We start from the raw sequence: 25531 nt of genomic DNA on the forward strand, positions 1-25531 counted from the left end.
GACACCTAAAGCACTCCACCCCACCCCACACACACATATACCTTGGATAGGGCAGGTTCTCTATGGGTCCTAAAAGCACTGACCCACCCCAATCACTCACCACTCCTGCCCAGGTTGGGGTGGGGAAGTCAGATTCCAATATCTGAGCCCTGGCAGGTTACAAGGCCCCTTTATTCTTTGCACCCAATGCCCCTCAGTCCCACAGTGCCAGGAGCCCAGTGGGAGCCTGAGCTGGAGGCAGTTTAGTCCCCAGTTTCTGGACTTCCTATAGCGAAACTGAGACAGGCCCACGTGCCAGACGGAGCAGACAGACATGCAATTCAGTCAGAAGGTCCTGCTGCCTCTAAAAAAAGCAATTGCTTGTACAAACAGAGCCACCCTGTCCAGTTACTTCCAAGATCACACATCCAAAGCCACTTTTCCCAGTTTTAGACAGAGGGACGTGGATGCCCATGATGGGGTCCAGTCAAGGCCCAGCTCACAGGAACAATCCCAGGGTGGCTCAGTCTCACAAGGATCAAGAAATTGCCTCATCTGGTGGCTGCTCCTGAGTATTACAACCACGGCCCTCACTGCAGTAACTACCCTTCTATGTGCAAATGGACTTTAGGATTCATCAGACCATAACTCTGACCAGCTCCCTTATCTCCCAAATCTTACCAACCCACACTCTCCCCATGACTTATGCATCGATTCTATCCCACATGAGAAGGGGAAATTCAAGATCTTCCCTAGGATCCAGGATTTTCTCCCCAATCCAACATCAGATCATCTGTTTCAGGGAATGACAGTCTTGAGACAGGTGGAGACAAAGAGGAGCCCAGAGCCAGATTTCCCAGAAGGGTTCTGAGCCAGATCCACCAGGAGCCATGAAGCAAAGACGTCACTAACCCAAGAAAAGGGATAATGGAGGACCCCAGAGTCACATGACATAGACTGCCAGTGGGTGAGTCCAGGTGGCAGGAGAGCCAGTCTAGGTTAAGAGAAAGCTGATCTACAGAGTTTAGGAGGGAGCATACTGGAAAGCAGGTCACAAACACACCACACACACACACACACACACACACACACACCTCTCAAAGGGTTTGTGGCCTACCTTCCAAGAGATCTGGGAGAAGCTGCCTAAAATAGGACACCCCCAGGTCTGAACAGAGGCTCCTAGAGAAACTCTACACTCCTGCAGATGACCAACAGAGAGAAAGGGAGGCCATGTAGCAAAAACTCGGGGAAGTACCACAACAGATGCAATTGGGGTTGGCCCTAAGAACACAGTGATCTCCAATCAAACATGCCGGGAGGCCAGACCACACATGGGGGTCTCTAGGCAGCTGCCGAAGGGCCTCTGGAGGACCAGCTGGGCCACAGCTGGCAAATCCTTCCCAGCTCGGCAGCATCTGCTGGGAACGAACCCGAAAGCTGCTGCATTCATAGAGGAAAGGCAGCAGGAGCTCAGGGCTTGCAGTCACATTGAGCCCAGCCTTTCTCACTTGCTTTGCCTCTAATGCATCTTTTTTTTCCTTTTGGCAACCATTACAGAATGAAGCCCCTGGTGGACATTTATTTTTAGACTGGATTAATTCAGAAGAGGCAGGACACAGCCCTCTCCATTTAATCTGATGGGGGAGACAACTCAAAGAACATGCATTCTTTGGAAACGGCTCCTATCTAGGATGGGCCATGAGGGCCCCACTCCCACACACACACACACACACACACACACACACACACACACACACACACACACACACACACGCTCCCTTAGAATCAGTTTTAGGGGAAGTCACACTGGGTGATGCTCGGAGATTACTCCTAATTCTGCATTTAGGAATTACTCCTGGTGGTACCAGTGATATGGGATGCCAAGGATTGAATTTGGGTCAGCCTCGTGCAAGGCAAGTGCCTAACCCACTATACTATCACTCCAACCCTTCCATTAGCATCATAAAAACTTCTGCAAATGTCACCAACACTCTCTCCAAGTCACACAAGCCATGCAGGCCACGGTTAACGAAACTCTCCTCCTTCAGTCACGACTCTGAATGGAGAAGATGCCCCCAAGCAGTGCTCATCAGGAAACTGAGCTAGTGGTTTAATGCAAAGATGCAGTTCCCAGCACCCCAGTGGGGACCAGGGTCTCAGAAGCCACACACAAAGGTACTCTGGGGTCTCTGCACCCAGGTATGCTTCAGGGACCAGATGCACCTGGGGATGGAACCAGGGTCAGCCTCTCACAAGGCATGGGCCTTAGCTTAACCCCTGTAATAATTCTCTGTTTCCTAATTATCCAATCTCAGCTCCTTAATGCAGTGGTTTCCAGCCTCTGAGTGAGGTGCTTATTATGCAGTAGGCAGGAATCATTGTAAGGGACAGGGACTTTTCCTGCAGGCCAGCAGTGGTCCTAGTACAAACAGCTGAAAACTGCTCCTTTCAAGTCAGCTGAAATTTTATTATTAAGTTTTTCAGGTGTCAGGCCTGACACCAAAGAACTGCTAAGGGGCTACTCCCAGCATAGTGCTAATAAGGGACCATGCAGGGTAGGAACTCACATGCTCCAGCACTGTGGGCCATCAATTCTAATCCTCCATCAAGGACAGAAAATCAGGAGAATTCCGGCCCTATAGATAGAAGGGTCCTTTAAAAAAAGTATTATTTTGGGGTTGGAAAGATAATGTAGTGGGTAGGGCATTTGTCTGGCATTGGGCCGACATGGGTTCAATACCTGGCATCCCATATGGCCCCTTGAGCAAAGCCAGAAGTAATTCCTGAGTGCAGAGCCAGGGGGGAAAGCCCTTAGCATTGCTAGGTGTGGTATAAAAATCAAAAGTAAAAATAAATAGGGGTCAGAGTGATAGTACAGCAGATAGGGTGTTTGCCTTGTGCACAGCTGACCCAGATTTAACCCCCAGCAACCCAAATGGTTCCCTGAGCATTATCAGAAGGGATCCCTGAGGGCAGATATAGGAGTAACTCCTGAGCACCACTGGGTATGGCCCAAACACAAACAACAAAAAATATATAATAAATATAAAGATAATATTAGTTACTTAAATAATTTAATTTAAACAATAATTTTACTTAAATATTTAAATAAATATTAAATAAAATATTAAATATACATTGGAATATATTATATATATATATATATATATATATATTGGCCCATGTTCTAGAGTAGATTCAAATAAACAACCGCAGGGGCTGGAGCAGTGGCAAAGTAAGGCGTCTGACTTGCAAGCGCTAGCCTAGGACGGACCACGGTTCGATCCCCTGGTGTCCCATATGGTTCCCCCAAGCCAGGAGTGATTTCTGAGCGCCTAGCCAGGAGTAAACCCTGAGTGTCAATGGGTGTGGCCCCCAAAACAAAACAAAACAAAAAAACACAAATAAACAACTGCAGGTAAGTTCCTAGAGACCCTAAATTCAGTTCTCCACCAGCTCCCAGCACTACCCTGCTGGCTAGAGACCCAAAGCCAGAGATAGATGTAAATCCCTATGGTTGTATGGCACCAACTAACCTGGCCACTGAACTGGTGTCTTCCATTCTGCTCAGCAGCAAACAGTCCAGGCAGCTGGACCACCCATCCTGTGAGTAACGAGCACCATGTGCAAAGCCCCCAATGAACGATTCAACCAGCTATACTGCAGCATGGAAGCTGGAACATCTGCCCAAACAAGGTGTATCTGACTAAAGACAGCATTAGAACCTTCCACAAATCAGAACACCTCTCAGAGAACATCCTTCTGGAGTTACCCATTGGTCCTACCTCCACTTGCCAGGCAACTGATGTTGCAATTCAGGACAAATTTGTGCTCCAAAAACACAATCACATCTCTGGTGTCCTGCCAGCCTCAGGTCTGTGCTCCAGGCTCACAAGCAAAGGAGCCCCAATGGGACTCCTAATCCATCACCTTACCCCACATGCCAGGTTTGGGACTGGCACGAAGCCTGTCTACCTCATGCCTGTGAAGACTGGTGGCATCTTCAGTGCTGTCAGTGTGCACAGATCTGAGCCATTTGCTTTGACACTAAGTCCTAGATTCATGCCAGGATTTCGTGACAAGCTTCAGAGGATGAAGGCAGATATAATTTGGGCTTCCCCCCACACCTCAGCCCATGAAACTCGGGGTATGATCCAACCTCAGCCCTGGCAACTGTCATCAGCTATGCAGAGCCCAAGATTCCCTCAGAGCAGGACCAAGCTTAACACACATCTGGACAGAACATTCCAGGTACAGATGAGACACTGGTATGTATTAGAGCATATCAAAGGCTGCCTTTCCTGTTGCAGTGTAGAGTCTAGAGCAGAAGGGACTCCATTTTGTTGATTTAAGGCTAACAAGGCTGTTTCCATTTGCAAAAATCTCACAGCTCTCTCAGGCTCTCAAGGCCCTTAGAAACTATATATAACTATATATACTGCCTCAGGAAACTTGGCTACAGCAGATATCTTGTTAGAGTTAAGATAGCAAGAACTGTGGAAAGTCCCTTAGACATTAGCCAATCAGTTTTGAGGATAACAGAATAAAATTTACCTTGTGTGAAAAACTCGATATAAACTTGCTTGTAGCCCACAGGGGGGATGCTTCTCTGAGAGGAGGCCCTGGCCGGTAAGCTTGGGACATGCTGGTAAACAGAAACAAAGCTTTGCTTTGCTTTGTTTCAATTGTGTCATCTCATCCTTCCTCCTTGAACCCTAACAGTAGCAAATTCCACAGGAAAGGGAAAGGCACCTGGTGGAGTTACTTAGCTAGGAGAGCTTTGCACAAGGGACCACATGCAGTGCTGAGGGTTCAAGCCAGGGCGACACGGATACAAGGCCCTTAACCCAGGTACTATCTCACTGGCCCCTAATTTTATTTTTTCAGTAAGAAAATTCCACTCAGGGGCTGGAGAGATAACATGGAGGTAAGGCGTTTGCCTTTCATGCAGAAGGACAGTGGTTCGAATCCCGGCATCCCATATGTGCCTGCCAGGAGCAATTTCTGAGCACAGAGCCAAGAGTAACCCCTGAGTGCTGCTGGGTATGGCCCAAATACAAACAAACAATAATAATAATAATAATAATAATAATAATAATAATAATAATAATAATAATAATAATATAATAACAATATCTTTATTTGGGGCCAGAGCAATAGCACAATGGTAGGGTGTTTGCCTTGCACATAGCTGACCTAGGATGGACCTTGGTTTGATCCCCAGCATCCTATTTGGTCTCCCAGGCCAGGAGCAATTTCTGAGCGCATAGCCATGAGTAACCCCTGAGCGTCATCAGGTGTGGGCGAAAAACCAAAAATAATAAATAATAATAATAATAATAGGGGCCAGAGAGATAGCACAGAGGTAGGGCATCTCCCTTGTACGCAGCCGATCCAGGGCAGATGGTAGTTCGAATACTGACATCCCATATGGTCCCCCAGAGTGAATTCTGAGCACAGAGCCAGTAGTAACTCCTGAGCGACACTGCTGGGTGTGACCCAACCCCCCCAAAAATAATAATAGTAACATAATAATATCTTTATTTAAGCAACATGATTTATTCAATAAAATAAAGCAACAAGGGCCCATAGAGATAGCACAGCGGTGTTTGCCTTGCAAGCAGCCGATCCAGGACCTAAGGTGGTTAGTTCGAATCCTGGTGTCCCATATGGTCCCCCATGCCTGCCAGGAGCTATTTCTGAGCAGACAGCCAGGAGTAACCCCTGAGCAACGCCGGGTGTGGCCCAAAAGACAAAAAACAAAAATAAATAAATAAAATAAAGCAACAAAATGAAAGATGCTAAATTCCCCTTGAGAGAGGGAGAAGGGAGCTAACAGCACAAGGAGACAATAGAAGAAAAGGCTTAAGGGGACTGAGCAGATCTTTGGGTAGCCCCACATCCTCACAACCAACCCCAAGAATGGTCTCCTCATCCTAAACTGCAGGGGGCAGCAGTGACAGGTGTTTCGTGTTAAGAGAAAGGCCCAGGGTGGGTCCCGGCCCTCCTCTGAGGATAATCCTGGATCCTGATCCAGAGAGGTCAAGACTCCACAAGGTCTAGGCCAGTCCTGGAGCTAGTGATCCTGGCCTTGTCCTGAACCTTTGTGGCAGACCCAGGTGGCCCTGGGGCCCAGCACCGGCCCGGAGACTACAGAAGGCAGGGGATTGGCAGCACCAAGCTCCACTGAAGCTACATCTTATCCCTGATTCATTGTTCCTAAGCCCTTTCCTCAGCCGGCTGCTTTGTCCACACTGAAAGCAGACGCCTGTGGTTTGGTTTCAAGGTTCAGACAAAGAAAGCAGAGAGTCCCCAAGCCTCACCCAGGGCCTTAAGGTGCAGGATGGGGTATTGCCAGAGGGTGTTAACTTGAGGAGACAAAAGCTGGCCTGGCCTTTAGAGAGGGAGGCAGCACCCTTCTCCCAGCATCTCAGCTGGCAACACTGGTTTCTCTGAAGACTTCAACACCCAGAGCCACATGTGGAACAAACATCAGCAGGAGACAGGTTTCCTGGAGTGTGGGCAGCTGCAAGGGCAAGGCCAGGTGTCCTCTGTCTTGCCTGGCATCCCTGGGCAGGTTCCAGATGTTTCTTTTGTTCCCAGCCCTCCTGCCTGACAAAGGCACCAGGGAGAAATGGGCCACTCCTGGCTCTGTGGAAAGTCAGTGCTAAAAAAAAAAAAAGGCTACTTTCTGCTGCCCGATCACAGCAGCCACTCTCAGGCCTCAGGCTGGGCACAGGCTCCTCCTGGCCAGAAAGCAACAGTGGACAAACCCTGAATGATGATTCACTGTCGCTGATCCTGGAGCAGTCTCTGTGATGGCCTCACAGGCAGGACTCCCAGGGGCAGGCAGGGAGGCTGGAACCATCCTCTGCCAAGATCAAGAGAAGGGTCAGAGGGGAGGAAGAGCTTCCAGTAGCCAAAGCTACAGACGATGCATCCCATGTGTCCTGGGGGACATGGCGGTGCACCTAGGGTCCCACTTAGGGACCCCAAACCCTCCTCCTGCCTCTCCCTGCGAAGCTGAATCTGAGTTCAGAATTCACATTCATGTCTTTAGGAAGGGTCCTAAGTGACGCCAACAAGGGCCAGGGGACATGTGTCAAGGGCTCTATTAGCATGTTCTGGCTCCAATCTGCCCGCACTGAATGCCTGGACCAGCCTGCACAGGAGATGGGGATGGGGGTGATGGTGAGGGTCCTCAGGGAAGGTCTCCGCCCCATAACTGTGCTCAACTGCATGCAGAAAACACGCCTGAGGTAGCTGTAACCCTCAGGCCTCCACATATCCACAGAGCCCCTCCAGGATGTGCTTTGGGGACAGCGCGGACTCAAATCGCAGTGTGCAGGTGAGGACCTGGTACTGTCTCAGTGTCCCTATGCAGTGGAAGCAACTGGAGAGGGGTGCCCCAGACTGAGGAAGGGAGGGTTGGCCTATGCTAATGCCCCCCTGGAAGCTGCTAGGACCCGGTTCTCCTCCCTCTCAGCTGAGCAGAGTAAGCCAGTGCTGGGCCACATGTGTCCGAGGAGATGGAGGAGGGCCCTTAGCACCCCAGGAAGAACAGAGCACTCCACCATGTCTACACACCGCAGACGCTTGCTGTGTCCCAGGGCCTGGCAGTTTGCTTTTCATAATTCATCTTCAAATGTACTTAAGAGAAAACACAAATCTCAGTGATGTGTGGGGAGAAAGACCAAGACAACCTGTTCGCTAGTAAATAAGGAGAGTGGTAAGGATGGGGGAATTCCCAAGTGGGAGGATGATGAGGATGATGGATTTTGTGTGGAAGGATGGTGGATTCCCATGTGAAGGGATTGTCAGAACAATAGATTCCTGTGTAGGAGGAGGGTGAGGACAGTGGATTACCTTGTGGGAGGAGGGTGATGATGGTGGATTCCCATGTGGGAGCACAGTGAGGATGGTGGATTCTCATGTGAAAGGATTGTCAGGACAGTGAATTCCCACATGGAAGGTCAGTGAAGACGGTGGATTCCCATCTGGGAGGATGATGGATTCTGGCTTGAGAGAGTGGTGGATTCCTACATGGGAGGATGGTGAGGACAGTAGATTCCCATGTGGGAGGACAGTGAGGACAGCGGATTCCTGTGTGGGAGGACAGTGGATTCTGCACTATTCTCAAACTACTTCATCCATAATCAATTCCAAATTTCCCACTGACGCACTGACTATCCAGGCTCTGAGGAAGAGATCCCAGGGAACAGTGTATCATGGGAGCCCCTGGAAGGCTCCTGATTTCCAGGGTGGCAACTGCACCCCCTCTGCTCTCCACAGAGCTGAGGGCCCGAAGAACACAGAACCGGGAACTCTTCTGATTCTCAAAGTTAAAATGAGCAATAAGAGTCTAAATAGGGAAGAGGGGCAGCACTTAAAGACATTAAAGATTCTAAATCAACCGTGTTTCTACTCGAGGTTTTTAGGGCAAAGAGTAGCTTGGCAGTTCCAAGAAGCCAAGGTCAAACCTGAAGATGCGTACCCCAAGAATGAGGTGTGTTTGCTGGGGGACTGACTACAGGGTTTTGCTTAAATTCTGGGGAGTGGAAGGGAGACCCTCCGTAGAACTGTGAGAGCACAGGAGTGTAGGGCACAGCGATGGGGTGAGTCATCCCCATGTTAGGGTTCAGGAACCTGGTATCAGCTGGTGCAAGATAAAGGAGAGTGACCCTATCTCCTAGTGGGTCCCTAAAAGGCCATTTCTTAGGCGGAAATCTCTCAAACCCCATTTTTCTAGCAGAGAAACATCTCCACTGTTCCCTGGGGATCACTGTGACCCTCATGGCACCCCCATCTTGCAACAGAGGATTGATGGGTAAACGAGGGACCGCATGCAAGCACATGGCTCAGAGAACCAAGTTCCACAGGAACCCCCTGCACAATGGCCCCCAAAGTAGATGAGGGCAGAATATGGGAGGGGGAGCCCCTGAAAACTACCATGGCAGCACCAAGCAGGACCACAGGACCTTCAGCATGTGCACAGGTATATCCAAAAAGCCTAGCCTATCCCCTCATATACACATGGAGAGGGGTTGGGGTGTTCATCAGCTACATCCCAAACTGGCTGGTTTTGGAGTATCTAAAGAAAGCAGTGAAGACCCAGTATTTGCTCACAAGTCCATAATATGTGGGTGGCACTATGCCCCTGAAAGCAACCCTACAGTGAGTTATCTTCAAACCATGGAGGTAGTCCAAGCCCCGAGTGTACCCCCAAGTCCCTGCCATGCCACAAGTTGCAAGAGCTCTCTCTGGCCTGGGCAGCACTGTGTCAGCATCTGTAGAGGCTCCACTTGCTGTAACCCAACCTCAGTGAAGGGGTCTGAAGCAGGGGAGATGCAAGGGTTAAGAAAAACAGACAGGGGCTGGACTGATAGCACAGCAGTAAGGTATTTGCCTTGAACAGGACCGGACTGATCTGGGGCGGATCCGGGTTTGATCCCCAGCATCCCATAGGGTCCCCCAAGCCTGCCAAAAGCGATTTCTAAGCACAGAGCCAGGAGTACCCCTGGGCGCCACCACCAGGTGTGGCCCCAAAACAAAAACATAGACAAGACAGACTTGGGGTCAGGGTGCTTGCAGCCTGGAAGACTGAGCTGGGACAGTCCTCCCCTTATGATCTTTATTGACCAGACTCAATCCACCTGGGAGGGAGAGCAGACATAGTTAACAGACAAAAGTACCTGTCTTGTGCTAATCTAATCAAGCCCAGTCTTTGTAGCAGAAGCCTCAAGCCCCAAACCTAGGGGATTGGGAAGTCACCGGTCTGGAAGCAAATGCCAACACAGGAAATAATCCACACATGGTTAAGGGGATAAAACAGGTCCAGGAACTTCCACATGCAAGCCTTATGCTCCTAAGAAGCAGAGAGCTCAGTAGTAGAAAAACCAAAACTGCAAGTAGTTTTTCCCTGAGACTCAGAGTCTTCATTGGGAAGTGCAAGACCAAACCCTGGGGTGGAGGACAGGTAGGGTCAGAGACCAATCCAAAGGTGCTTCCATCCAATCATTTGCCAAGCACCAACAAAAAGGAATATACTGATTAGGATGAAGACTATTACCGTATTTTTCAGTGTATAAGACGACTTTTGAAACGAAGAAAAGTCAATGGAAAATCGGGGGTCGTCTTATATGCCAAGTATATCCCGAAAAATGTTTTGATATGCTGCTAAAAGAAAATTGTCTGGATATTGCCACAAAATGAATTTTCCAACTCAATCCTGCACCAATCTCTTCAAGGCTGCTCGGGCCGTCTCTTTAACTCAGCCAATCCAAGCAGGCTTCTTACGCATGCAAATTGCACAATGTTCTGTACCCGGATCTACACTGTAAAAAGCCTGCTCAGATAGGCCAGAGTCAGAGAGGAAGTCTATTACAGTATAACCTTTGAACCTTTGCTTGTTGTGATTGGCTCACTGTGGTACATACAATTGCAGCACAGGAACGTTCTGTCTGATACAGCGAATATAGGCCTAACCCTATGTTTTAACTGTAAAATTAGGGGGTCGTCTTATATGCTGGAAATTACAGTATACCAACGGTCTTTACATCTCAAAAGGGGTGGATGAAGGAAAAAGGAAGCAAGAACAGAGTTTCTTTTTGGGGAAAAACAGGGTGTGTGCTCTGTGTAGTTAGCTACAAGCATCCAAAGACATGAGGGTGCAGGGGGATGAGGGAGTGATGGTACAGTGGGTGGGAGCCCCAGTCTCGGTCTTATTCTGCAAGGCCCCTGTGCTCACAATATCAGCACTCAAACCCCCTGCCAAAAGATCCTCTACTCAAGACATGGGCTTGCTTCTCTGTCCTCAAAAAGATATGGCCACAGAAAACCACCGAAACCCCAGACTGTGCTGAGCCCCTTCTCAAATCATGGATGCAGCTGTTTCTCCAGTGACCACTCTCCAACCTCAAAACGTTCCTGAACAGAGAGCACCAGTCCATATCTATCCACACCAGTTCACACCGGGCCGTCTCCCCTAACCAGCAGAGACGTAACTCACGGGCAGGGTTTGGCCAAGCTGTCCATATCAAAAACAGGTGCACACACCTAAAAATTCTTTGCCAGAGATTGACTATCATCCAGAAAATGCTGAAAATACAAATGCTGAGTCTGTGGAGCCAGTTTGGAGACGGGGGTAGGCCTATTTTCAATTAAAGCATTTCCTTTCTTCCTGTAATCAGAAAATTGGTAGCTCATATATTTTAAGTTCAAGATTCTACAACTTTAGGAAATCTTTGGTTTGTTTTGTTTGGGGGCCACACCTGGCTAAACTGAGGGCTTAATCCTGGCTCTGCACTCAGGAATTATTCCTGGCAATGCTCAGGGGACCCTGTTTCTGTAATGCTGGAGATCATCCTCATGTAAGGCAAGCATCCTACCTGCTGTATTCTGGCCAAACTTTAGGAAATCATTTGGCAAATAAATGAAAAGGAAAAAAATGGGTTGGGAGTGGGAAGGTTTTTATATACAATGCTATATGTAAATGCTTTATACCCAACTATGTGAAAAATAAAAAATGTTTATGGTAAAATTATTCGTCCTCTGAATAAGTATCTCCGTTTGAGATAGTGGTTTTTCTTTGCCAAAACAAACAAGGTTTGCCCAATTTATGTGGAAAACCAAGTTCATTTAGATTAGATTTTTCTAAACTCAAATGAAAAATGAGACTGGCCACTAGAGGGAGCAAGTCCCCCGAAGCACCAAGGTGACTGCAGAAGAACCACTTGGGAAGCATCCAGGTGAGGGAGCCCTTCCTGGCCCTTCCTGGGGACTCCAGGCTGCAGAGCAGAGGGGGAAGGGTGAGGCTCTCTTACAAGGTGTTCTTGGTGTCACAGTTGGGAGGAGTGAGAAAGAAAGTGGCATATGCATGTTCCTGAGCTGTCTAGCAAGTCTAACCCAATGCTCCAGGTTCTTAAAAGATTTCTAGAACAAACAATGCATGACACCAGCAATTTTGAAATGATATGGAAAGGGTAAGAGCGGCAAGAAAGAAACACGAGCACACGCAGATGCAGGAGAAATAAGTACAGTAGGTGAGGTAGGAGCCAAGGGGCTGGGAGAACACTAGTGGGGAGGCTGGGGTGCAGGGAGGGGGTAGAGAAAACACTCAGTCCCTCCCTGGGGTGCCTGGTCAAAGGTATGCCCAGCAGAGACTGATCCTTCTGGAGGAAAAAAAAAATAATCCCAGTTCCAAATACTTGGACACTCCAGACCAAAAAACTGTGTGCAGACAAGCAAAAGATCTCAAGTCACATGGTCTCACTAGTATTCAAATCGCATTTCTTGGACCTGCTGGTTTAACTAAATATTTAAAAATGTCCGTTTGGGAGTCTTTACTGTGTGTCCAGAGCCATAGTACAGCAGCAAGTTTGTTTTGTATGCAGCAGATTGGGTGTCGATTCCCAGTACCCTATAAGGTCTCCCAAGCCCCCCAGGAGTGACCACAGAACACAGAGCTATGAGTAAGCTCTGAGCACCGCCAGGTATGTTCTCAAAAAAATAAAATAAAATAAAGCATTAAAACTTGAAAATAAGGGCCTGGAGAGATAGCACAGTGGTGTTTGCCTTGCAAGCAGCTGATCCAGGACCAAAGGTGGTTAGTTCGAATCCCAGTGTCCCATATGGTCCCCTGTGCCTGCCAGGAGCTATTTCTGAGCAGACAGCCAGGAGTAACCCCTGAGCAACGCTGGGTGTGGCCCAAAAAAAAAAAAAATAAAGCCCCAAAAAACAAACAAAAAAAAAAAACAAAAAAAAAAACAACAACTTGAAAATAAAATATTTAATAAGGTGAGCTCAGACCTCACTTTAACACTATGCACAAAGGCCAAATAAAAATGGATTAAAGTCCTGGATATCAGACATGAAACCATAAGGTTTCCGGGAAAAGTAGGCAAAACACTCCATGACACTGAAACTAAAGGCATCTTCAAGGAGAAAACACCACTGTCCAAGCAAGTAGAAGCAAAGATTTAAAAAATGGGACTACATTAAACTGAGAAGTTTCTGCACTTCAAAGGAAACAGTGACTAGGATACAAAGGCTACTCAGGGAATGGGAGAAACTATTCACTCAAAACTCATCAGATAAAAAGTTAATATCAAAGATATACAAGGCGGGGCCAGCACGGTGGCGCTAGAGGTAAGGTGTCTGCCTTGCCAGCACTAGCCTAGGATGGACTGCGGTTTAATGCCCCAGCGTCCTGACTTAGAGACAAGTGGAGGTGGGTGGGAGAGAAATTGGGGACATAGGACACTGATGGCAGTTAAAGTGTACTGGTGAAGGGTGGTGTACATTCTATGACTGAAATTCAATTATGAACATTTTTTTTTTTTGTTTTTTGGGTCACACCCGGCAGCGCTCAGGGGCCACTCCTAGCTCTACGCTCAGAAATCGCCCCCGGCAAGCTTGGGGGAACATTTGAGATGCCGGGATTCGAACCACCATCCTTCCGCACGCAAGTCAAACGCCTTAACTCCTTGCTATCTCTCCAGTCCCAATTATGAACAATTTTATAACCATGGTACTTAAATAAAGTATTAAATTAAAAATAAAAGGTACCTGGGATCAAGTTGGACACATCATCCACCTAATTTCTTAGCTCTCTGCCTCAATACCATGTCTCTACTTCCTACCATAGAAACCTAAGTCCCAGCATCTGCAATAGGAGGGCCAGGGCTGTCATCAGCTCAGAGAGGATGCTTGGATGGAGAATTCCATTGAAGAACACAGAAGTGTCTCCTTAGTTTCCATACCACACACTGCTGGGAATGCCCTGAGCTCACACTCGGGTGAGGCCTGTGCCCAGTGTGTGGCAAATGGTCAGACCAGTGTGCTTCATCTGGATCAGGGAAGTCCAGCTGCACATCCCCTTTGAAGCATCAAAAGCCTTGGGGTCCCTGGCCTGAGACATTTGGACACAAGGGGAAACACCCTCTTTAAAATACTCCTACTTAGAATATGTGTCACAGCATCTGTTTGGACGTACCCAAGTCAACTTCATTGATTATTCATGTATGTATATTCCAGGCACCTCTGCCTGGAAGCAGAACAGCACACAAGGTCTTCGTGCAGGACTGCAAAGCTACAGCACTTGGGAGTTCCAGAAGCTGGACTGGAGGCAGCTTCCCCTGAAAAGGAGGAAATGTTCAGCAGCTGCAGTGTTGCACCCCACCCCCAAGATGATGCTGATTGGAATCTGGTCATCGGCAAGCCTGTGGCTCAATGAAATGGTTTCATCTAGGAATCAGAGCTGCTACGAGACTGGACTCCAGTTCCAAATATAGTCTCTGAGGGCGAGTGATGATTAGACTCCCGGGATTGGCAACGGCTGGCCTGTGTGCCAATGGCCACAAGCCAGAGTGTGTGAATCTTGCATTGACTCTTCTGGGGCATCCTTGGGACCCCAATGCTACAATGCCCAACTACTCACCATGATCAGGACCAGATAGATACCCACTACGATCAGGGTCAGGCACCCTACCACAACCAGGGCCTGTCATGACACCATCACCCTGAAGTGCCCCTTAACCCTTTTCCCTTTCCAGAAACCCACCCTAAGCTACCCAAAACTGGCCTGAGGGGTTTTTATTTACCTTCCAAGAACCAGCAGCTCAAACTTGTTTGTATAGGTCTGAGCAACTGTCTCTCCCAGAGTAAGGGAACAGGTGGTGGGATTTCCAACACTGTTTTTCAGACTGGGCCCAGTCAGAGAGTCTGACCAGATGCAGCACCAGAAATGACCACAGATTGGCCGTACATTAAACAATGTCAGGCACTGGAACATTGCAAGGGGCTGGACAGCTGTGAACAGGAGCACTCACTTCAGTTTCTTTAAGGAAAGTAATTTTCTGGGGATGCCGAGTAATTTTTCATCTGAAGAGAGGCCGGGAGGCCAGTTTGTTTGGAGGAACCCCTAGGCTCAAGGTTGACTTTTGTAGCTTCTGTGGCAGAAATCACCATGGACAGATTTCCAGCAGGGACACATACCCCCACTTTGAATCTCACTGCCCATCTCCATAGCACCTATGGGCTGGGCTCCCAGGGCCCGGCTGGTATTTCCTTTTTGGAAATAGAAATATTGTTTTCATTGTCTTTCACACGCAGAAATGCTCTCATTTCTGCATTTCTGACTCAGTTCAGGTTGGCAACATTCCCTTCCTTATAATTTTACTTTCTTGAATTCTGTCCTATCTTCTCCAATAAAAGAAGACTGAGAGACAAATATAGAACACTTTAAGATAGAAAAATCTGGGCCCGGAGAGATAGCACAGTGGCATTTGCCTTGCAAGCAGCTGATCCAGGACCAAAGGTGGTTGGTTCGAATCCTGGTGTCCCATGTGGTCCCCCGTGCCTGCCAGGAGCTATTTCTGAGCAGACAGCCAGGAGTAACCCCTGAGCATTGCCGGGTGTGTCCCAAAAACAACAACAACAACAAAATCTAGAATAAAGATACTAGGAGAAGGATGGGGAGGGGAGGAGAAGGAAAAGGAGGAATAGAGGGAGGGATGGAAAGGGAAAGGGAAGGGTTGGGGATGGGAAACCTATCTGAAACACCCTTGTCCCAAAAAGGAGAGGGTCAGGGCCTACTGCCACTTCTGGTGGAGAGGTCGACAGAGTCATGCACAGAAGGCGAGAAATCCTTCCCTCTGTCCACTGAAATGACCCTTGAGCTGTCTGCAGAAAAAAAAAAAAAAAAAAACAGGACACCCCTGCCGGGCTGCTGACCAGAGTATACTGAATGTGGCCCTGTTTCTTGGCAGGTCCTGGGCATTCATGCCTGCAGGGGGCGCTCAAGGGGCTGTAAGTCTAACAGTGCCAGCCTGCGGCAACCAGTAGAAACCTGTGGGGTGGGCTTTCAGCGCCCATCAGGGGCACAGCACAGGCTCCTAGGACCCAGCTCTGGGGCCCCCATATACGTGTGAGTCTGAAGAGTCAAGATCATAGAGACTTTCAGGGACATTGGGCCTCTGCATATTGAACAGGAAATACTCTGGATTCCAGCTACTTCTCCACCGTTTCAGTGTCTCCCTGGGTGCACATAATACAAATCAATACACACAGTGCACACAATAAAGCCCAACAGCACATGGACACATACAAAACACACAGTTGCACAAATACAACCCAACACACAATACAACATACAGTCACAGACAATACAACCCAACACACACACACACACACACACACACACACACACACACACACAGCTGACAGAGCCTCCAGGGTTCTGGGTCTTCCCTCATTCAGAGGAGACTCAGCAGCTGTGATGTTTCCCTCGAGGGCAAAGGAAAAAACAATTCCTAAGCCTTTAAGAGCAAAGATCAAAGCAGACACGCATGAATAGAGTCTCGGATATAAAACCAGCATCACATCTGCCTCTTGCCTACACGTGGGGAAAATGTAATTTGACAGTGGATGAAACAGACTGTCCCCTCCCCCACCTTTCTGCCCAGGGACCCATTTATCACCACTGGTTACGAGGCAGAGCAACGTGCCCTTCCTATCCCAACTGTACCCCCTGCCCCATCCCAAGAGGCTCAACCAATTTGATTCTGTCTTGGCAGCTCACAATCATGCACAGAAAACTCCAGAGGAGAAAGAGCACATTAAATGAGCCACAGGACAAAATCGAGTGTCATCCTAGAGCTAAGCTGCTGACAACTCAAGGTCATGGAGAGGTGGCAGGCTGGGGATCGAGTGTGAGACAGTATGAACCCCCCCCTCTCCCAGTCACACTCCTTTACAGTTCCCATGACAGGAGGCATTTGATGGGCTCTAGGAGACACTCAGCTAATAGGCAGGGTGGGGCTGAGTCCATCAGTGATGATGGCTGTTGATTGAGAGAAAGTGGCACTGTGCTGACCCAGGAATCTCTTCTTGCTTTTCAGAACCCCGGGCCACAACATGGGGGTGGAGGGGTGTTAAAATGTCTGCAGCAATTCACTTTTTCACTTTGGGTTTTTTGGGGATTTCCTTTTCCTTTTTTTTGGTTTTTGGTTTTTGGTTTTTGGGTCACAGCAGGCAGGGCTCAGGGGCTTACTCCTGGCTCAAAGCTCAGAAATCGCTCCTGGTAGGCTTGAGGGACCATATGGGATGTCAGGATTTGAACCAACGTCCTTCTGCATGCAAGGCAAATGCCGTACCTCCATGCTATCTCTCCGGCCCCTGCAATCCACTTTTGATATTAAAATAAGTAAAGAAGCCTCAAAGACAGCAAGATAATACAAAGAGGAATCCAAGACCTGTGAGCTCGCCAGTGGTGCTCACCATTGTAAGATGACAACCAGCTATTAACCCAAAACAAAGGTGTTTCCTCAACTTTCTCTTTCCTTAAATCTCTCCTTTGATAGTAAAAGCCCATGGGATGGGTACTTTTGTCTCTCTCTCAACCTTCCCCCTGCTGGTGAATTGGGAATTGGTTTAATAAAGAATGAGTGAGGATGGGGCCGGGGAGGTGGCGCTAGAGGTAAGGTGTTTGCCTTGCAAGCGCTAGCCAAGGAAGGATCTCGGTTCGATCCCCCGGCGTCCCATATGGTCCCCCCAAGCCAGGGGCAATTTCTGAGCACTTAGCCAGGAGTAACCCCTGAGCATCAAATGGGTGTGGCCTGAAAAAAAAAAAAAGAATGAGTGAGGAGAGAATAAGAAAGGAGAGGGGAATAAAAAAGGGGAAAAAATAAAGAAATAAAATAAAATAAAGAAAAAGGGAGTTCTGCTGGGGGTTTGGAGAGATACCACTAGGTGAGTGAAGCAAACTGACTCCTTGACTCTCTTGACTGGCTTGATTTATTGATTCTTCACTGTTACCCTGCTTCTTTAGACCCGTCCACATGTGTTTAAAGATATGTTGCATGGGGTAATCTCATGACTTTGGATAAAATAAACTCTGGATAAAACAAAACTGGATTTTATTTTACAACTGATATCTGAACAGGAACATCCACACACCACATTGCCCACGCTGGGTGGACTTAACACTGGATGGATTTAACACTTGAGACTATCTGTAGGTAAAGAAAGATCTGTGGCACCTCAGACAGGCCCAGCTGGATGCTCATGGTGCAGGGGTGTTTGGGAGCAGCATGGATGGGACCTTCCATGGAGAACATGCTAGGCATAAGCCAGAGTTTGTCCGGGCCCAGGTGGCTCCATTCCAGAAATGTCTTTCCAGTATCTAAATCACTCAGCAGCCTCAAAAGGAGGTAGCCAAGTCTAAGGCAACAGAGACCCAGGCCCCTCTCTGGGTCTTGACCTAAAATCCTTGCTCCGAGTGAAATGCTCAAGTCTATGACAAAGAAATGCCTTGGCACAGAAATTCATGGGGATCAAGGGGACACAATCTACAGCAATGTTTGGGAGCCATCTGGTAACAGGGGCGTCTTCATTACAAAAATCACACATCATTGAGCCATCTCCCAGATGAAAGTTTTGCAAAAGAAAAATAATTACCTTTAAGAGTTTAGTTAGCAGTGTAGATTCTAGATCCTTGGATATCTACCCACAACCCAAGAAACCTGATTCAATGGCCACATTTCTTTTTCTTATTTGTTTTGGAATCATATCTGGTGATGCTTAGGACTTATTCCTGGCTCTGTAGCCAGGAATCATACCTGGCAGTGCTTGGGGGCTAAATAGGGTACTGGGAAATTGAACCAGGTTGTCCAAATGCAAGACAAATGCCCTCCCTGCTATACTATTGCTCTAGCTCCAAACCATGTCTGTAAATCTGCTTTCAAAGGTATCCTCTGAACAGAGACCTGGTCTGAGAGGGTCCAGTGGGCTGAGGGACAACTGCATCCATAAGGTGCTGTTCCACTCCATCCTTAAGGCCCCATCAAGTCAGCATATCACTGAGTCTCAAGCCCCTCATCCGGAAGAGAAGCTCATCGAGCCTCACAGGAAAGTTTAGGTACAAACCAGGGACACTTAAGTGCCTTTGTGCACCCAAAATTATCTATGATAATTAGGCTGAATTTCAGTGAGACACAATCGCCTCACTTTCCCTACCTGTAGGACATGGTGGGGGGGAGCACGTTTATCAATAACTGAGCTGGGCTCTTGGGGGAAGGAAATGTGAACAGCCCAAATCTGGCTAGGCCTACAATATGTGCTCCAGAAACCTGAGCAGTCCAAAGCCATGGTCCCTTCCTGACACCCCACCTGAAGAAAGCTTCAGCACACCCCAAACGCACATGGTCCAGGGACCACACACAAGGACAGTCTCATCCTGGCTGCACAGAGAAGTGTCCAAAAGGCTGTATTTACTTAGTATTTTGGTTTGGGGTCGCACTTTGGTGGTGCTCAAGGCTCACACAGTGCAGACAGGTGTCTGGGGATGGTCAGATGCCAGTAAGTGGCAGGTAAGTGCCTCACCTGCCATAAAAGCTCTCTGGCTCTGAGACTCCTCTTATTTTATTTGTTTATTTATTTATTTTTCTTGGGTTTTGGCCCACACCCAGCAGCACTCAGAGCTTGCCACTGGCTCTGCACTCAGAAATCACTCCTGGCAGGCTTGAGGGACTATATGGGATACTGGTGGTTAAACCTGGGTCCGTCCTGGGTTGGCCGCGTGCAAAGCAAACACCCTACCGCTGTGCTAACAAGAAATATCTGAAAAGGAAGTAGCCAAAAACTATCTCAGGCCCTAAGACTCCTCTTTAAACTAACAGGCAGCAGAGTGGTTCCCATGGACTTACAGCCTGGGCCACACTCTCGTCTCCTCCTCCTAAACTTCAGCTGGCCAGGCCGCACACTCATGGAATCTCTCACACAGCCCTAAAGTCTGGGCTCCATCCCTGGCATACAAAAGGGTCATGTGGGAACTTCCTGGGGCAGCTGTTCTATTCCATTCACCAGCAGATACAGATTCAACATGGCCCGTGGGGCTCAAGCTACAGTGAAACAGGGCAGCAGGCATCGAATTTGCTATGTGGACCCCAATTACCACTGGCCTGCACACCACAAATGCCAAGAAACACACACTACCCAGCATTCCAAGGCATGACCCTTGTTTTAGAAACAGGCAGGTAGAGGGTTCTAGCAAATCACCACTGTCTACCCAGTCAGAAGCTCCTTGGTTTTCAAGACTCTTCAGGGGGTCCCTGCCATCTGCAGGAACTCAATGGTGCCTGCTAACCTCTTTGGACAGAGGCTGATCCAAAGTCATGCCACATACCTGGCTCCAAAGATGTCCTTTTTGGCGAGGTCGATTCCAGAAACAACTTTCACTCTGAGAATCCGGGACTCTCCCTGTTGGAGGAGGGAAAAACGGTTTAAAAACAGATCTTTCAAAAACAAAAACAAAACAAAACAACGATTAAAAAACCCAGATCTTTCAGTGATCATAATTTCTCCCCCAAATGCAGAGTCAAAAATTTCTTTTTAGTCCAATACCGGTAACACAGAACAACTCAAGCTTAGTGTAAGCAATTCTCCCTTACACCTGAATGTCTAAAAGTTAACATGCCAGTTCTAAAATTCTTTGAGTCCTAGAAGCATAAGCGGATATAGGTTAATTAAGCACAATGGGTTAATTTCACTCAATTTAGGATTATTTATCATTGAAAGTATTTCCTGGCTATTTCACACCTCCCCAACACACACACACACACACACACACACACACACACACACACACACACACACCTATGAATCCACAGAAAATATATTCAATCGTTACAGAGTATTATGACTGGAATAACAATTCCTCTTTTGGAATTCTGTGTTGATCTGTGTGGTCTGAGATAGAAAGGAATTTAATGTGGTCCCATAATTTCTCAAAATTATGCCTTCAAAACACAAGTGCTGGCAAGCAACATGAATTCCTTGCTTCCAGAACAAGAATTATCTTAAAGGAAGTGGCCAAAAACCATCTCAGAAGCTGGGGATGGAAGGTATGGGGGACCCCCCCAGGGAAGCTAAGACAAATACTTGGGGGGAGACCAGTTAGAGAGAACAGTGAAAGATGGTGAAGCTCCAAAGGGTAGACAGAGGAGGAGATGAGATTACAATAAAGTGTTCCTCAAAACACTTTTGCAGTTGGATGAACAGAAGGACTAAACTTCCCAGCCTGCACTGCATCAGGTACAGTCATGTGATAATTTCCAGCCAATAGAATGTAAACACAAATGGTGGCTATTTTACCCCAGAGGAAGCCTATTCCATCCCTCTATATTATGGCAAAGATCCTAAACATCTAAAAAAAGTCAATATACAAAACCTACAAAAAAATAAAATAAAATGAAACTCCCACCTGCCTTGCCTCCTCAATTGTCCTCTAGAAAGCCTGCCCAGACAGTGAGCTAGAAATCTTGTACTGGTGATTCCCCCAAGTAAATTAAAGTTATGGGCCAGAAAGAAAGTGCAATGATAAGTGTTTGCCTTGCATCCAACCTAGATTCGATCCCCAGCACCCCTGATGGTTCCCTGAGCCCTGTCAGGAGTGATCCCTGAGCAAAGTCAGGAGTTTGACCTGAGCACCACTGAGTGTGCCTCTCACCCCTCAGAAAAGATAAGGTTGCTCTAGTCTAGCAGCTGGCTGCTTGTCACTTGTTATATACTCTCATTTTAAAATAAAGGTCAATTATACAGATGTCTAGGAAAAAATAGAAAGATTGCTGCTAATCACAATCCCTTCTGGGAAATGAACAACTTATTTCAGTTTTTGCGCATATTTCTTTTGCCTTTAGAAACATTAAATATTTGCTTCAAAAGTAAATGTTTCTGTTTGTTCGGGGGCCATACCCAGTGGTGCTCAATGGCTACTCCCAGCTCAGAGGCCAACCCAGGTGGACCATGTGTTGGCTGCGTGTTGAACTAGGACCCTTCTTAGACAAAGTCAGCACCATGTTTCTCTAACACAGAAAGGGATTTTTTGTAGAATCCTCTATCAATCAATCAATCAATAAATAAATAATATGAGGACAAAGAAACTTTCATTAGTGGTCGGCATGGTGGCGCTAGAGGTAAGGCATCTGCCTTGCAAGCACTAGCCTAGGACAGACTGTGGCTCAATCCTCCAGCGTCCCATATGGTCCCCCAAGCCAGGAGTGATTTCTGAGCGCATAACGAGGAGTAACCCCTGAGTGTCAACGGGTGTGTCCCCCTCAAAAGAAATCTTCATTAGAGAGTAAAGATCCCAGACTTTCATTTTTTCTTAACTAAGTCATCTTATGTCAAAAACAAATCCACATGGGGCTGGAGAGATAGCACAGTGGTAGGGTGTATGCCTTGCATGCTGTCAACCCAGGACTGACGATGGTGCGAATCCTGGCATCCCATATGGTCCCCTGAGCCTGCCAGGAGCTATTTCTGAGCACAGAGCCAGGAGTAACCCAAAAGCCATGTGTGACCCAAAAGGAAGGAAGGAAGGAAGGAAGGAAGGAAGGAAGGAAGGAAGGAAGGAAGGAAGGAAGGAAGGAAGGAAGGAAGGAAGGAAGGAAGGAAGGAAGGAAGGAAGGAAGGAAGGAAGGAAGGAAGGAAGGAACCCTTAGGGCTTATTTTGCTGGACTAAGATAGAGAGAAAAAGATTCTCTTGTGTTCTATGCATACAAGATCGCAGTGAAATTCATCTTTTTTAAGCCCCATGGAAGGACATCTGTCCTCCATACCAAACCATAGACCAACAGACATTTCTAACCAAGCAGGAGAACTATGGCTTCTACACAAATGGGCAGGCTGGTGCCCCAAGAACCCTGACAGACCCATGTCTTTCAGCAGCTGAAAGAAGGGTGGAGCCCATCTTTATTGAGAAATTACTGTTTCCTTGCAGTAATCTTGCAGGAAAAGTCCCTTTTCTCCTTAAGGACAGGGCAGGGAAGCAGGAAAAAGAATGGGACTCCAGAAAACCAGCTAAGATATGGGAGGGGGGATTTCCAGGCACGCAGCAAAGTGTTCTTATCTGTGTTTCCTTCAACTGACGAGCCACTGAGTAATAAGCATGGGGAACGGCATGACCAGGGGTGTGTGACTGATTTCTGAAGCATTTTATGATTTTCATCAAATCTATGCATGACATTTCAGCCACTGCTTATGAGTTGGCAGCATTAATATTTAACCAAGGTGGGGAGTGACAATGAGGATACAGGTCACATGTGGACCCAGAGATGCCAAGAAAGCAGAGAAGGGAGGTAAATCCTGGGGGACCAAGTCTGTTCCCAGGGCCATGCTGGAGTATGGGATGTCCCTGTGCACTGAGGAGTCTTCTTAGGCCTTATTTTCTAAGTCTTCACCACCAAGGACACTAATGACAGTTGCCCTGAAGTTCCAGGTGGAAGGGATCGGAAGATTTGCACATGAGATGGTTGCTGGGAACTCCACAGCCTGCTTGGGTAATGACATGGATACTAGACTCCCAGTGCCCACCAAGCCCACCATGCAGGCATGTATTGGAAGAGTCTCACATACAACAAGCTTTAAGTCCCGAATGAACACTACAGGTGGTAGATGGATACTCATAGACCATATCTTAGATGAATCTTGTCTATGTTTTGGATGGAGGGGATATATCTGGCAATGCTCGGCACTTACTCCTGATTCTGTGCCCAGAGATGACTCTTGGCAACTCTCAAGAGGCATGAGGGGAGGCAGGGATGGACCCTGTTTGGTTTACATGCAAGACAAGTACTATACTGCAGCTTACAGCAATATCTCTCAGGCCCACAGAAAGAGATAATTTCTCTCTTTTATTTCTCCTTTATTAGTTTTAGATTGTGGCAGTTATAGTGTCCCACCTAGAGTGTCCAGGTAGCCATGGGATGCAAGGAATAGAATCCAGGGCCTGATTCATGTAAGGCACAAACTTAATCTCTAGAGTCACCACTCCAGCCCTTCCTTGCCCTTCATGGTGGCAAACAGTCCTTCCCCATACCCCACAAGGACCTGGAAGTGTCTGAGCTGCCCTATGAACCAGAAGCTAGGATACAACAGGTCTGTATGAACAGAGAAAGCCTGTGTCCAGGGTCTGTTTCTGAGGACTGCATAGGTCTATCCTTCTGTCCAGGAACTTACATACTGACCTTCTACAGGACTTTGCAATCCTAGTTTGCTCCCAGGACACTAGCAGGCTCATGGCACACCAGATTGGAAGAACATGATCAATATTCTGGGGGTCACTAAAACAACTAAGTGACAGGCATATAAGTTGACTCCAATAGCTACAGAAAACTTCCAGAAAGAGCTGGTGCTCTCTTATTGGTTTTCATATCAGGCCCCAGACTATACCTACTGCCCTCTTCTAACCTCCTTCTCTCATTCTCCACGTGGGCCATGAAGTTACTCAAAGAGCAACTGTCCCCTGAGATGTCCACAGCTGGCATGATGCTAACGAACAGCAGGAAGTTGGATAAGGGCACTGTTCTCTGCCCTTCAAGGTTCCCTCTCAACTGTGGGGCTTAGATGAATGGGTGACCCCAGGATACTGAAATGCAAGGATGCCCAGGGCAGCCTCACTCCAGGACAATGCCCACCAGCTCACCAAGCCCTACCATCAGGGTCTATGATGGCTGGTCCCCAGCATCAATCTCTGTACCCCCACATACTTGCACTACATCTTTGAGGTTCTAAACCCAGAAGCCCCGAAGGGACAAGAGTTCCTGGAAAAAACGCTTCATTGGGGCCAGAGTGATAGCACAGCAGTAGGGCATTTGCCTTGCCTGAGGCTGATCCAGGACAGACCTGGGTTTGATCCCCAGTGTCCCACAGGGTCCCCCGAACCAGGAGCGATTTCTAAGCACGTAGCTAGGAGTAACCCCTGAGCGTCACTGGGTGTGGCCCCCCAAAACAAACAAACAAAAAGAAAACGCTTCCTTTTGTCAGATTTTTCCAAACTGTCTCCTTTGCTGCTCCCTGAACACATGGGTCCAATCAAGCCTCCTTGCTTTGACACCAAAGGTGCCAACATGCCTCCCCGTAAGTTCCCACTTCCCCAGCTACATACCCTACCCCCCTCAACAGGCACTCAGCCAGTTGGTGCCCAGTGAGTGTCAGAAACAATACACAAGAGGGTCCATGAGTCTGTAACAGTGGGTGGACAGGACAGAACAAGCTGGCACAGCCGTGAGGATGTGCCCTGTCTGTGGGCATCTGTGTATGGACACCTAGGGGCCCTGAACCCCACAGGGACCATAGCCCGTGGTGTATATCATGGCCAAAAGTGGGACCCTACGAGCTCCCTGCAAGCACTTAAAAGGAATCCCAACTCCGTAGCACAGTGGGAGAGACGGGGAGAAGGAAGCAGGCGCCAAGGCTGGGGAAAGGCTGCAGTAGTCTAGGCTTCATCCTAGATGTCAGCATTGGGTGTCTCGGAACAAGGCAAGAAAAGCTGAAACTAACAAAGACAAGAAGTCAGAGTGCTGGAGTCATGGAGAGGAGCCGCACTTTGCTTCCTCCCAAGGCTGTGGCTGTCTCACAAACCTGAGAATAAAACAGACCCTGGGATCTGGGCTTCATGAGATGGGATGAGGTTTAGCCATATGCCAGGGGATGCATCCGACACACCCCTAATTGTTTGCCCAGTGCAGTCAGAATGTTGCCTTCCCCAGATTAG

General features: G+C 47.9%; 1 protein-coding gene across 4 annotated transcripts in view; it reads right to left on the reverse strand.

Moving 5' to 3' along the window:
• The window catches only part of NEDD4L (NEDD4 like E3 ubiquitin protein ligase), a 288404-nt gene that overhangs the window by 185331 nt on the left and 77542 nt on the right, over positions 1–25531 (reverse strand). For all 4 annotated transcript variants that reach the window (XM_049782053.1, XM_049782051.1, XM_049782050.1 and 1 more), the window contains exon 2: positions 20162–20235. In XM_049782053.1, the coding sequence (XP_049638010.1) occupies positions 20162–20235 (74 nt within the window). The remainder of the gene's footprint in view (positions 1–20161; positions 20236–25531) is intronic.

The sequence above is a fragment of the Suncus etruscus genome, chromosome 10 (assembly GCF_024139225.1).
Source record: "Suncus etruscus isolate mSunEtr1 chromosome 10, mSunEtr1.pri.cur, whole genome shotgun sequence".
NCBI classification, from domain to species: Eukaryota; Metazoa; Chordata; class Mammalia; order Eulipotyphla; family Soricidae; genus Suncus; species Suncus etruscus.